Source organism: Sorex fumeus, unplaced genomic scaffold, assembly GCF_029834395.1.
Source record: "Sorex fumeus unplaced genomic scaffold, SorFum_2.1 ptg000037l, whole genome shotgun sequence".
Taxonomy (NCBI): Eukaryota; Metazoa; Chordata; class Mammalia; order Eulipotyphla; family Soricidae; genus Sorex; species Sorex fumeus.
Window position 1 is genome coordinate 386,587 of NW_026606094.1, and position 14,048 is coordinate 400,634.

Below are 14,048 nucleotides of genomic sequence, written 5' to 3' on the forward strand. Positions count from 1 at the left end.
ATGAGTCCTGAGGTACAGGGGAAACCAAGGAAATGGAAGCGGATGGTGACCAGTGTTGGGAGCCGACGCTCCTAGGGCCAGAAACCCTCATCGCTCCTGGCATTCAATGTCAGGACAACGAAGAAGAAGGGAGAATGGCTTTTTGTGCTACATCAGAGTTGCTGGCGGGCGCACGGTTCTGAGATGGGCATCACCTCCGACCGCCCGGAAGACCACACGGGAAGAAACCAACCAGACTCTGCAGGACGCAGTGGGAGAGGATGAGTCGCCCTCTCCTATAGGCCGAGGAATATGGCTGGAGAAGGTATTTCCAAAGGGGAAACAGACCAGGGTCCTGCCTGCAGGGACGGAAAAGTAAGCAGTGTGTGTCCAGCGCCAAAGAGATGTGCTGGAAAGAGGGGAGCACCTCTGCCCCTGCCGACCAGCGCCTACCCTCCCCTGGATGCTAAGAGTTCTGCGGTGGGAGCAGGAGACACAGCCTAGATCTCGGGGCAAGGTACCATGCTGAAGTCAGGAGCCCAGCCGGCTCCCAGCTACGGCAATGGCAAGTGTCCCCAGACCGGCGAATCACAGCTGCTTCTTCTGCTTTCCACTTCAGTTTCCCATTAGCCCTTGTTCCACAGAAAGGAAGGTGCTCTTGGGAAAGGGAGGTGTGTGTGTGTGGGGGGGGGGGGGCGGGTGCAGGGAAGGAGTATGAATGAACCGATCACTGCATGGAAAAGCTGAAACACTGACTATGGATTTCAACTAACTGTGCTTTACTCTTGCTACGCTCGATAACCAAAGGTCATGGCCAGGTACCTTCGCTTAGAAATGTTAGCACTTATGATTATATTTGAAAATCTAGCTAGCGTACTGGACATGAAGAGTTTACAGCAAAAGTTGACATCATGTCCCTAGGACCCTGAAAAAGAGACAGATTCTGCCAGTGGAGAAAGGATTTGAGTTTGGCCCCTGAACAATAGTTAAAATTTCAATCTACTCTATACTGGGATTCATAGATTTTTCCCCCCCCCCAAGATGTGAAAATTACTCTATTAAATGAAGAAAGCATCGTGGTCTTCATTTCATAAAGCACTGCATTCACAAAGATAAATTAGTATATACACAGGAGAACTGAGAGCATTAAATACTAGATTTTAAGTCTTCATCTATTTGGGAAACTCCTTCTAGGTAAACTTCCCTTATTTTTTTCTGAGCAAGGAAATGTAGGAAGAGATGCAAACAGGAAAGAGTTGAGAGATGCCTGGGGAAAAAAGTCTCAAGTCTGACAAACCCAAGGGACACCGAGCCTCTAGGAAAGGGAGTTAAGAGGACATGAACGTGTACATCCCAGTGGACCGAGAGGGCTTACAGCAGCCGACTGTGGCGTAAAATGCGGTTATTATCGTCTTTCCCCACGACAGACAGAAAGGCGTCTACCTGCTTTATCGTCACAGCCTACATATAATCTGTATATATCTCTACGTGTTTCAATAATATTGCACTTCAGTTACGGGACGGCGGGACGCGGCTAGGAGTGCCTCCTTGAGGCACAGAGCAGCAGGTATGAACTTGCCCAAGTCAAGAGAGGGTAAAGAATCTGGAGCGCTGGCTAACGGTCTGCTAAGATGCCTGGCAACCTGGCACCGGAAATTCTAGTCGCCCCGCCTCCCCATCACACACCGAGTTTCATTTGGCATCCAAAACAAGTTATGAGCGTGTGGCACTCCGAGGAGCAGCCGGCCGCACGCTCACGAGCGTTAGAGACACTTTGGACCGAGAACGCGTGCTGGGGTGAAAACTCGCACAAGGCCTTGGGTGTCAGAAGGCCCAAGTCGACCTCAAAGAAGACTGCCCTGGGAGTGCGCTTAAAAAAGGGTACGAGCAAGTGGGGGCGGTCCCTCCACCACTTGCCCCCTCCCCAGCACCATGGCAGCTCCTCAGGCCCAGGGAAGGAGAAGGACGACCGGGGCATTCAGTCTTTGGTCCCTGTGTGACTCCATGACAGAAGGCCTTACCCCACCCCGGACAGCAGGACCCGGTCCATCCCGGACAGATCTCCCCCCACGACCTGGAGCCATGCGGCAGATTTCTCTTTTGAACCCAGGACGTGCATCCGTGCGCCCGGTGGGTGGCCAGAGGCGCAAGGCCCAGCAGACTTGCTATGGCAAGAGGGAGGGCTGGGGCCCTGGGTCTGTGGCTACCCTCACGCCCCCAGGACACACAGGGGCTCTTCAGAATGCACTGACGCAACCCTGCGGAAGAGGTGCCGTACTAAGGCCCACTGGGTGTCTGAACCTCAAGGCCCTTTTTTTCTTTTCTAGAACTGAACACCAGGTGCTAACTTTCTAGTTGCAAGGAGGATCTAAAATCCCTTTCTGGGATGAAGTGGTAGTGGGGTTGGGGGGTGGGGGTTTGGGGGGGGGGGGAAGAAAGAACAAAAGCGAAGTGAAAACAGGCACTTAAAGGAAATACAGGTCCCCACTCTCTGGGCGGGATCTCCAGGTGTGAAGCAAGGGGCAAGGTCTGTCACCTCTCTTAGAATTCAGAACCAAACCCAAGCAGGGCTGAAATGTTACACCAAAATGATAGGTGGCCCTGCTCCTCCCTCGTGCGAGGTTTGAAAACGAGACTGAGTTCTTCAGCAAGGATGGCTGTGGGCCCCCGCCCCTCCCCCCAACCCCCAGACCCTTCATCCGATTCCCAGTGGCAGCACCATGCACGGGAGAGCAGGCAGGAGAGGAGGCGATGGGCGAACAGAAGCAGGGCCCCGTTAGCGCTCGAGGGACAAGACCAGTAGCCTGAGAAGAGGGCGGGTGCGCGGCCCTAGGAAAGAAACAAGATCGGAGACAAACGGCCGTGCACGAGAAAAGGCCTCTGTCCCCGGGCACGATGCTACATATTTCAGGGATCGACAGTTCCCTGTGAAGAGATCAGAGATGCTTGAGACCGCTGAGACGCAGAAGCGCGTTTCGAAACTGCCCAGGATGAAATATCTGCAACCACCAGAAATGTCTGAAGTGTCCTTGGCGCACGACGATTTCTAAGAGCAACAAGAAATAGCACAACCACAACACACAAGGGCATCCGCCACCCACACGCCCACTCTAACCCCAGCTGGCACCATGAGGACAGGAGACCGTCTCGATCCAAGAGCTGCTCGATGCTTCGCTCTCCACCGAAGCCAGAGCGTGGGTTTGGGGGTCACCACGAGGCCAGACAGGTGTCACCCACTTCTGCCAGGAGACCCAGCCTCCTGCCCATGTCTTTCTGAAGACACAGCTTTATTCACCGAGGCGCTACAGACGACCTGAAAGGTTCTCAAGGTTGGCCTTCTTGTTCTAGCCCCCAAATTTCTGGGTTTCCATTGATTTCATTTTTGATTCTATTGGTGATGTTGCTTAGAACAGTCAAGGATTGGCTGACATGGTCCTATGTTCAGAATTCCTTAAAAAAAATGTTTTTTAAAAAAATCTTATCCTGATTCAAAACATCATTAAGGTGATTTCAGACTTCACCCCCAACTCCATTTGGTAGAGGAAGGATGTGAGTGTGTGCGTGTGAGTGTGTGGTGGGGGTGGGCGGTGGGCAAAAAAGAAGAGAAGCAAAGTAAGCACGAGGGAAAATGAGATTTCCATAAACTGAAAACCAACTTACAGAAAGGCATCTGATGTATTTTCTGAGTAAGGCCTTGATCAGGGTAACCAATCCTCTGTAGCACATTCTACACTGCCCATAAATAAAGGAGTCTCTTTAAATTAACATTTCCAGTATCAATGAACAGTCCAGAAATCTTCATTTCAAGCGCTCGATGAGTCCCTGTGTGAGTCCCAGGTGCAGAAGCTGTGTTCGGGAGAGGTTTGCTAGGTTGGGGAAGGCCGCGAGCAGCTTCTCCCAGGCCAGTTCCAGCAGGCTCGGTACCACCAGCCAGATCTTAAACAGTGACCCAGTCCGTTTGTTCTCGTGGATGTTGACCACTCCTCCGTGAATATACATACACCCAGCCTAGGAGCAAATGGCAAGCAGAGAGGACAGATTCAAAAGCCAGGGACAAACACATGCAGACTGATGCCTCTACCCCCAAGTGAACAGCAGTGCGGGCCGAGCTGAGATATGGTGGAACAGCACCTCACCAAGCCCAGTCTAGTCCAGAGAAACCAAAGGGAGCAAGAAGAGTTAAACGATGGTTTTTACTTATTTACCTGTATGTTCGTTTATCGCTTTTTTAAAAAACATCACACCTGGCAATACACAGGGGTTACTCCTGGCTCTGCACTCAGGAATTATTCCTGGCGATGCTCAGGGAATGCTGGGGATTGAACCCGGGTCGGCCTTGTGCAAGGCAAACACCCTACCCACTATACTATCGCTCTTGCCCCATGAGTGACTTTTAAGAGGGAAAATTCTTGTCCCCTCCCTCCCCACACACCTTTTTTTTTTGTATTTTAACAACTACAACAAGAATTAAAGTACGCAGAGTGTCAAATACTGAGCAAACAGAGGCAAAGATAAAGGTCTTCGCCGTCAAGGAATGAGTGGGGTTTTTAAACTGTTAAGGACAGATGCTGCACTTGATCTGAGCCAAAGGCTGAGAAGCGATCACAGCTCTCTAACAACACAGAGGGGAGGAGACTCTCCTGCTCTCCTGGGTGAAACCTCTGACCTCACCATCAGGCCTGAACGGTGGCCTTTCTGTCACAGTTTACTGCCTGGCTGGCTGGTTCTGGGACCACTCTCAGTTGTGCTCAGGAGTTACACTAGCCTGGTGCACAGGGGTCACTGGGAGACCTGGCAGGGCTGCGACCCGAACCCCACCCCTATTACACATGCCAGGCCAGTGCTGTGCCCCAGACCAAATCTCCGGCTATGTTTGGGCTCCGCTTTTCTCAGAAAAATGGCCAAGCTCTGAAAGGAGGTTTTTTTTGTTTGTTTGTTTTTTTGTTTTTGGGGTCATACCCAGTGGTGCTCAGAGGTTACTTCCGGCTCTGCACTCAGGAATTACTCCTGGAGGTGCTTGGGGGAACCATATGGATGCTAGGGATTGAACCCGGGTCAGCTGCATGCAAGGCAAACAAGACCCTCCCTGCTGTACTATCACTCTGGCCCCTGGAAGGAGGTTTTTACAAGCACAGTCTCAGCCCAAGGGAGTGTCCTACCAGGAAATGTTTCTCCTTGCTAGCGTCTCTGCGAAGAACCCATGCCACCTGCGGCTGTGTTAAGGAAGACCGGACAATCCCAACTTACCGGCGTGACCGCTGCGCAGTGGAAATAGACGGGCTCTGGCATGGTAGCCGGGAGCTTGACCCACTGGAAAGTCTGCAGGTTCAGCTTCCAGATGTCTCCCAGGATCACTTCCCCATTGTAGCCCCCGCAAATGAACACGTCTAGGAAGAAGAGCGAGCCAGGGTCACACAGAGGCAAAGGGCCCCAGTGGTGGTCACTCCCGGTCCAGGAGCTGCCCCCCCCACCAGGGGTGCCCCAGGCCCTGCGCGCTCTCTCTCTCTCTCTCTCTCTCTCTCTCTCTCTCTCTCTCTCTCTCCTCTCTCCTTTCTCTCCTCTCTCTCTCCTTTCTCTCTCTCTCTCTCTGAGATTTCCAGCAGTGCTCAGGGGCTACTCCGGGCTTGGTGCTAGGAGATCACTCCCCATAGTGCTCAGGGGACCATGTGGTGCTGGGGAATGAATGTGGGTTCTCACATGCAAAATACCCCTGTGAGCTATCTTCTTGGCCCAATTATACCTCTTTTAAGGGGTTATCATTAATATATATGGGATATTCACATTTGCTTTTGCATGCAATAATCTAAATTCAATCCCCGACACCACTTAGGATTCCCCAAGCACCACCAGCACTGACCCCTGATCACAGTGCCAAGACTAAGCTTTGAGTACTGCTGGGTGTGGACTCAAAACGAACAAAAAATAAAGAAGAAGATATTCTCAGCATATATACAACTCCAAACCTGAAAGCAGAATGTTACTTAGAAGGCTTACCATTTTTTATTTGAACACAACTGTGACATCTTCGGGCTGCAGGAAAACCTGCCAGACGCAAAAACATAGGAATTCCATTAGTCACAGAAAGACTTGGCATAACGCAGACAAGGGCAGAGCAAAAGGCCACTACAAGCAAGCAACCTACTCAAGAATAATCCCTCTGTCGCATTAAGCAAACACTGTCTAGTCCTTTTCATCCATTCCCAGCTCCCATAAAAATAATGTCATCATCAGTCTCGTGATGGCATCGTGTGGTAAGGTAGGTGCTCGGAGTCTTAGGAAAGGGTTACTACTGGCTTCCCCAGCCCTCGGACCCACAGAGACAGGGAGTTCTTGATTTAAGTGCCGATTTGTATCCCACCCACATTCACCCACATGCAAAGAATTTAACAACTTCCTAGAAGTCTCTTGCTCAGTGCTGAGGAAGAGGAGTGGGGGTCTGAGGAATATAAATTCAATCTCAGACTAGTTTAGGACTTACTTTCTTCCTCTACTACAACTGAACGTATAAAATACTTTTGTTAAAATTAAAAGAGACTTGGGGAGGGAGTGACAGTATAGTGGGTAGTTGCTTGCCTTGCAGTGGCTAATTCAGGTTCAATCCCCAGCAACCCCATATGCCCTCCCTCCCCCCCAGCACCACCAGGAGTAATTCCCGAGTATTGGGTGTGGCCCAACCACCCAGTATCACCCACTCCCAGCGCAAAAAAAAAAAAAGAGACAATATTTCAATTTTACCTATTTTTTCATGAGGTTTTGTTGCAATTTCCTCCCATGCATTTGTTTCAAGGTTGTAAGCGTGGATCTTGAGAGAGAAAGAGAGGCAGAGAGTTAGAGAGAGAGAGAAGGAGAAAGGGAGAGAGGGCAAAAGGAAGAGAGAGAGAAAAGAAAAGAAGATAGTCACAAATAATCTGTTATCCTGAAAACTCAATTTTAACAACATACATTCTTGGTTGAAAAGTCTTTCTTTGGGGGCTGGAGTGATAGTAAAGCAGGGAAGGTGTCTGCCTTCCATGTGGCCAACCTGAGTTTAATTCCGGCATCCCATATGGTCCCCTGAGCACTGCCGGGAGTGATTCCTGAGTGAAGAGCCAGGAGTAACCCCTAGTATTGCCAGGTGTGCCCCAAACAGCCAAAAAATAAGTCTTTCTTTGCTTTTCTCTGATCTTTCATGGTTCTAATACCAGTTAAATATGAAGTGAAGCAGTTGAAAATTAAACATGGGCTGGAGAGACAGATCGATGAGCTGACCATATTGGATCCTCTGTACTGCACATCCCCCCCCGCCCCAAGCACTACCTGAAGCAAGCCGTGAGCATGGATTGGGGTGGGGGGTAATCCCTTAAGCACCTTTAAGTGCCCCATCCAAAAAAAAAGGACCCACATTATCTAATTTCAAATTTTTTTTTTTTTGGTAAGTGTGGAACTGGTGGGAATGGCATATGCTGGGATGAACCCGGGGCCTCACACATACGAGGCAGATTCTCTGCCTGAGTCACAGCCTCATTCCTATGGCATCGACTTTCATAAATCACAGGGGAAAAGATGTAGCACAAGAAGCTGAAACAGTAGCACAGCAGGTAGCTGCCCTGTACACAGCTGACTTGGGTTCAATTCCCACCCCACCCCCCAGCATATCTGGTTCCCAGAGCACCACCACAAGTGATCCCTAAGCACAGAGCCAGGAGTAAGCCCTGAGCATCGCTTTAGGTATGCCCCCTCCAAAAAAAAATTTTAAAAAGCAAAAATGTTAGAACTCCTGCAGCTACTCTATTTTCCATGATGTCACTTTATAGATTCCAGAGAAAAGCAAACACTGGTGAGAACAAAAATGCAGGGCTGACAAAGCTGGAGAAAGGCCAGCGAGGGCCCGGAGCAGCCAGAGCCTGGGCACCTGATCCCAAGGCGGGGGAGGAAGTGGGGCTGGGAAGACGTGAAGAGGGAGGAGCAAAGGCCTGCCTGGCTCTGCACACCGCACCGCAGAGAGACCGCGGGCAGCAGGATGGGACGGACAGACAGACAGTCTGGGAGCCCTGGCCCTGATTAACTAGACTCTCCATTCAGGCGACTCTATCTTCCTTCCGATCCTTTTCCTCTGCCAGCTGACACTGGAGATAATTTCCATTGTTTCTGTCTCTTTGGGGGAACCTCACAGTGAAGCTATGGGCCACCAGAACTGCACCCAGCACTGGGAAGGAGGCCCCACGGTGCCGGAGATAGAACCCTGGGCGGGTGCTCCTGCCCTCTGCGTCATCTCCCCAGTGACCCAGAGACCACTTTCACGAAGAACATTCAGTGTTAATAAGCCCACCACCACCTGGAATGTGCAGAGTTTGGTCTTACTTTATAGAGTACTCATGCAGGGGCAACAGGACAGCGAGACGATGCTTGCCTGGCACTGTCGATCCGACCCAGGTTCAGTCCACAGCACCATATATGGTCACTCTTGCCCCACCAGGGGTGATCTCTGAGCACAGAGCCAGGAGCATGCCCTGACACTGCCAGGTGTGGCCCAGAGACCAAAAACAAACAAAAATGTCTCATACAAAATAAGTGTTGGTCAAGAACCTGCTTAAGAATAAATACCTGTAGTAACAGAATTGACTTGCTAGCCTGTGCCTGACCAAGGCCTCTGTCTATTCCTCCCTCTCTCTCTTTTTACATATACCTTGTTTAAGGAATAAGCTGTCCAGGAAGTACCGCCTCCTAAGATGTAAATCCTCTGCCCATCATGTGCGATTTCATGTCTGTACCTGAGAAGAAACAACAGAATCCATTTATAAGTAGTGAAAACAACCTACTTAAGACTGGGTCCCGGGCTTCTAATCGCACCATTATCACTATTAGTTCAAAATTATACATGGCACATGATAGGCATTACTAGGCAACCAGTAAGAATGCAGGCATGGAGGATGATTACTATAATAAGAACAAATTTTCTTATCATCAATGGGGGGGGGAGGGAAATTGTGTAACACCAGCTAGGCTATGAGCCATCCTACACACACACATACACACACACACACACACAGGAAATGATTGGAAAGATACATTCAAACTATTAACTCGTTATTTCCAAGTTTAGCTTTTGTTTACATTTTCAAGATTTTTCTCCAACCCTTTTTTATGGTATGAGTGATGACTTTGTATAAGAGAGGAATTTATTACAAGAGTTTTTTAAAAAAAAGTGATTTTCCTATGTTTAATTAGAAACCGTACACTATGGGCTTTCAAATTAAGATATTTAAGATATACAAAGATATTAGAAAGTTATGCTACAGAGAACTGTGGATGTAATGTGAAACACCTACCAGAACTTTCATCCAAACAGTCTACCTAGAAGCTGAAACAATTTATAATATGTCCATAAAATGATTTAAAGGCAACCATGTGAAAATGCTTTGAAAACTTAATCTATTTTCTCCCTTCCCTGAAGGCCCTGGTGCTGATAAAATAAATTACATCAAAATTATTCCGGCAACCGTCCGTCAGCCAAGCCCTCTCACGGCAGCTCTGCAGTGACCAGCCCACCAACACGGCATGGCACAGAGAAAGTCCTCCCTGGCAACCACACCATTTTGTTTAAGGCCACAAAGAGATGTTGGATTAGCCTAAACACCCTTTTGCCATCTTTGCTTTTAAAACTGGAGGGCCTAAGGTGACAGTACAGTGGGCAGGGGTTTTGCCTGGCACTTGGTCATCCTGGCTCCAAACCCTAGCATCCCACATGGTCCCCCATTAGTGCCAGGAGTGATTCCTGAGTGCAGAGCCAGGAGTAATCCCTGAGGATCGCCAGGTGTAGCCCCAAAACAAACATAAATAAATAAATCTGGGTAAGAAAATCTTTTTTTTTAATTGAATCTTTGTGAGCTACAGTTACAAAGCTTTCATGTTTCAGTCATACAATGATCAAACACCCATCCCTCACCAGTGCACATTTTCCACCACCAATATCCCCAGCACCCCTCCCCCCACCTCCGTCCCACCCCTCCCCCCGCCTCTATGGCAGACAATTTCCCTCTTTCTCTCTACTTTAGGGTATTATGGTTTGCAATACAGATACTGAGAGGTCATCACGTTTGGTCCTTTATCTACTTTCAGCACACATCTCCCATCCCAAACGATCCCTCCGAACGATCAATCAAGAGATCATTGATTTAGTGATCTCTTCTTTATCCCGGTTGCCTTCTCCCACAGCTCATGCACGAGGCAGGCTTCCAACTGTGGAGCAATCTTCCTGGTCCTTGTCTCTACTGTCCTCAGGTGTCCGTCTCATATTGTGTTATTTTATATTTCACAAATGAATGCAGTCATTCTATGTCTTGTCCCTCTCTTTCTGACTCATTTCACTTAACATGATACTCTCCATGTCCACCCACTTATAAGCAAATTTCATGATTTCATCTTTCCTAACAGCTACATAGTATTCCATTGTGTAGATGTACCAAAGTAAGAAAATCTTTTTAAGTTTTTCTAGAGAGTGTAACTGCATGATGAGGCAAGTGGAAGACCTAGGTTCGCTAGCAGCAACTCAGGATCACTGGCTCTTTGGAGAGAGCCAACAGAGTACATAAAACAAATGTCCCACTCGTTCCCTCCTTTTCTCCTTCTTTCCTCCTTCACTTCCTTCCTTCCCTCTCTCTCTTTTTTTAAAAAAGTTTTATTACTTCCCTCAAAGAGGCTACAATCTAGTCAGAGAAGCAGAACATATTTTCATTTCTTTCCTGTCTTCTCTGCCCTTATCCCATCATTCAGAACTTCTTTTCTTTCTGAACCTGACCCCCTTCCTCCTTTCATTTAATTATTTAATTTTTATCTTTTTGAGTCACACTCAGCAACGCTTATGGGTTACTCCTAGTTCTGCACTCAGAAATTAATTCTGGTGGTGCTCAGGGGACCATTTGGGATGCAGGGGATCAAACCTGGGTCCACAAGATGATAGCTCCCCACTGAGCTATCACTCCAGTCCCCCCTTGTCTCTTTTTAAGTTGTTTTTTTTTCCCCTTTTCCTTTCTATGAAATGGGACCATATGTGATACCAGGGATTTGAAGCAGTGTCAGCCACAAGCAAAGCAAGTACCTTAGTCCCTGTACTTTCTCTCTGGCCCCTTCCTTCTCTCATTCAACCCTCCCTCAGTTCCTTCCCTCTTTGCTTCTGTCTAGCCAATCAACCCTCATTAAGTACCACTTAAGGGAATGGTATTTGTACCCTGTGTACAACTGTGATAACCACTATACTACAAAAACTGGCGGTTATCACAGCTGATAGCACCGTGGTAGGGCGTTTGCACAGACAGCCCGGCAGAGCCGGGTTCGATCCCTCCGCCCCTCTCGGAGAGCCTGGCAAGCTACCGAGAGTATCTCGCCCAATATGCCAAACACAGTAACAACAAGTTTCAAAATGGAGATGTTACCGGGCCTGCTCGAGCAAATTGATGAACAATGGGAGGACAGTGTTGTTTGACAGAGTACAGCTGTGAGCAAAGAAGCAAAAGGATTCTAACGTGCAATTTAAGAAGGGAAATGAAAACCAAGAAAGAAATTACCCTTATTTACAATATAAAAATTAGTTATAATTGCTACCATTGGTTTCTTCTACAGTGTTGCTGTCATCTTAGGAGGAAACAGCATGAAAAAAATTCGATGGTTCAGAGAGATACATCATTCCCTCACCACAATACCCTTCCTTAACATTGACCTGAAACTGAACGTAATAGCCAGTTAATTACTTTACTCAGACCAAAGGGTTGTTTTTTTTTCTCCAAACCATATTATCAACATTCTGGGGGGAAAAAAGTGAAAAAGTAAAATCTAGCAAGAAATAATACATCTGCTTTATTTGGTTTGATCTGATTTTTTTTTTTTTTTGGCCACACCAGCTGTGCTCAGATCCCTGGCTCTGTGCTCAGGGATGTCTCCTGGTGGGGTTCTGGGGACCATATGGGATTCCAGGGATAGAACACGCTCAGCCACGTGAAAGGCAAGTGCCCTGCCTGCTGTCATATCTCTCAGCCCTCAAACATGCTTTCCTTGAACCCTCGATCATCACCTCTCTTCCGGGAGATCACAGGACAGGTTGTTTGGTTTCAGTTGTGTCCACTCTCTGGTATTGAGGTCCAGTTTGTGCAGGTCTGTGCTGTAAATGTAGCCAGTTGTGCCCCCAAAAACATAAAGGGAGCCATTGATGATCGCCATGGCCTAGAAACAAGAGGGGGAAACGACAGATTTCTTAACACTTGACTGCAGGTTGCCAGAGACCCCAGAAGTCAGGTTTCCTAAAGCTTTCTTGTACTTTTTAACTTTCTAACACATCAGACCCTGGAGCCTGGGGATATGGCTCAGAGGCAGAGCGGCTGCCTGCCAGGCCTGAGTCCAAGAGCCTGACCCCGGCAATTCTGCCAGCACACTCGGTGCAGCCTCCGCCCAGCACCAGAGCAGTAACAAAGAAAAGAGAAGGGACTTTTTTTTTTAAAAGGAATTAATTTTTTTTTTTTTTTGAGTCTGGTGCCTTAGATCACTCGGCGATTTGGGCTGGAGCGATAGCACAGCAGGTAGTGCATTTGCCTTGCACGCGGCCAACATGGCCGACCTGAGTTCGATTCCTCCGCCCCTCTCGGAGAGCCTGGGCAAGCTACCGAGAATATCTCGCCTGCACGGCAAAGCCTTGCAAGCTACCTGTGACGTATTCGATATGCCAAACACAGTAACAATTGTCACAATGGAGACATTACTGGGCCCACTCGAGCAAATCGATGAACAACGGGATGACAGTGCTTTAATTTTTTTTTTTAATTGAATGGCTCTGAGGTAGACCCTTACTAAAGCTGTTCATGATAGGTTCCAGTCATACAGTGTTCCGACACCCATTCCTCCACCAGTGTACATTTCCTAGCACCAGTGTCCCCAGTTTCTCTCCCATCACGCCCCACACCCCACACCCCATTTAAGGAATATTTTTTAGTTAATAAAATAGCAGACACTTAGAGGACTTCAGAGTTAGAGAACCCAAAGATTAATTTTAGAAAGGTAAGTCTTCCTAAAGAATTTCAATACCTAGAAATGCAAAGGAGAGGTCAAATGATCCCTAAGGCTTTCAGCCAGTCAGACACTTACAGACCACAAAAATTTCTAATAAAACTCATTTTTTTCCTAAGCTGTCTGAAAGGGAAAAGGCGCAGGCAGAAGATGCCAGAATCCCATACGTAAGGCGTCTTGAGTTGATAGTCCTAAAACCCTGACATTCCCTCAGACTCTTCGGTGCGGGGGAAGGCATTGTTAGGATCACTCCTTAGAGCTCTGGTGTGTCCTGGCGGGGTCCACATGCAGCCCAGAAGCCAGCTGGCAGAGAAAGTGCCCACCAGCCCTGAGGGCCTCCGAAGGATGGTGGGCTGTCCCTGGCAAACTCGGATATAATTTTTCCAACCTAAAGTTTAACGTGCTGAAATCTCACTGGAAAAACAATCTCTACACAGTTCAGTTTGGCTCCAATTAATTAGAAGTATCTTAATGAAGTATAGTGGTCATCTACTCTAGGACCTAGATGGGAAAGGTTGTCAATGAATTATCATACTCGAAAGATGAGGGGACCACACAGTGGGGGTGGGAGTGGGGCTAGAGTGGGATGTGGCCTTTACAGAAAGTTCCAGACAGCGTTAAGTCACTAAGTTGGATCAAAAACAAAAAGGGGGGACAGAGCAACGGCACATTAGGTAGGGAGCGTTTCTTGTATGTGGCTGACCTGATTCAATCCCCAGCATCACATATGGTCCCCCAGTCAACCAGGAGTTGCTTCCTGAGCCAGCCTGTTGTGGCCGAAACAAAACAACAACCAAAAAAAAAAAAAAAAAAAGGAAAGAAGGCAAGCTATCAGATTTAGGAATTATAATTCTACATTAGAACTGAAAACTCAAATACAAATATTAACCCATATGCCTGCCACAGAGGCCAGGGGTGGGATGGGGTAGGGGTGACGGGAGGGATACCAGGAACATTGGTGGTGAAAAATGTGCACTGGTGAAGGGATGGGTGTTCAATCATTGTATGATGGAAACTCAATCATGAAAGCTTTATAA

General features: G+C 48.0%; 1 protein-coding gene and 1 pseudogene across 2 annotated transcripts in view; both read right to left on the minus strand.

Moving 5' to 3' along the window:
* Positions 1-3,130: 3,130 nt before the first annotated feature.
* The window catches only part of KLHDC10 (kelch domain containing 10), a 66,851-nt gene continuing 55,933 nt past the window's right edge, over positions 3,131-14,048 (minus strand). The window contains exons 5-10 of one of the 2 annotated variants that reach the window (XM_056118044.1): positions 12,026-12,174; positions 8,645-8,729; positions 6,715-6,781; positions 5,974-6,021; positions 5,227-5,366; positions 3,131-3,987 (exon numbers count right to left, since the gene is read on the minus strand). In XM_056118044.1, coding sequence (XP_055974019.1) covers positions 3,778-3,987; positions 5,227-5,366; positions 5,974-6,021; positions 6,715-6,781; positions 8,645-8,729; positions 12,026-12,174 — 699 coding nt within the window. In that variant the 3' untranslated portion in view covers positions 3,131-3,777. The remainder of the gene's footprint in view (positions 3,988-5,226; positions 5,367-5,973; positions 6,022-6,714; positions 6,782-8,644; positions 8,730-12,025; positions 12,175-14,048) is intronic. The other variant, XM_056118045.1, reaches the window with a different exon arrangement.
* On the minus strand, positions 4,421-4,582 carry LOC130027932 (uncharacterized; annotated as a pseudogene).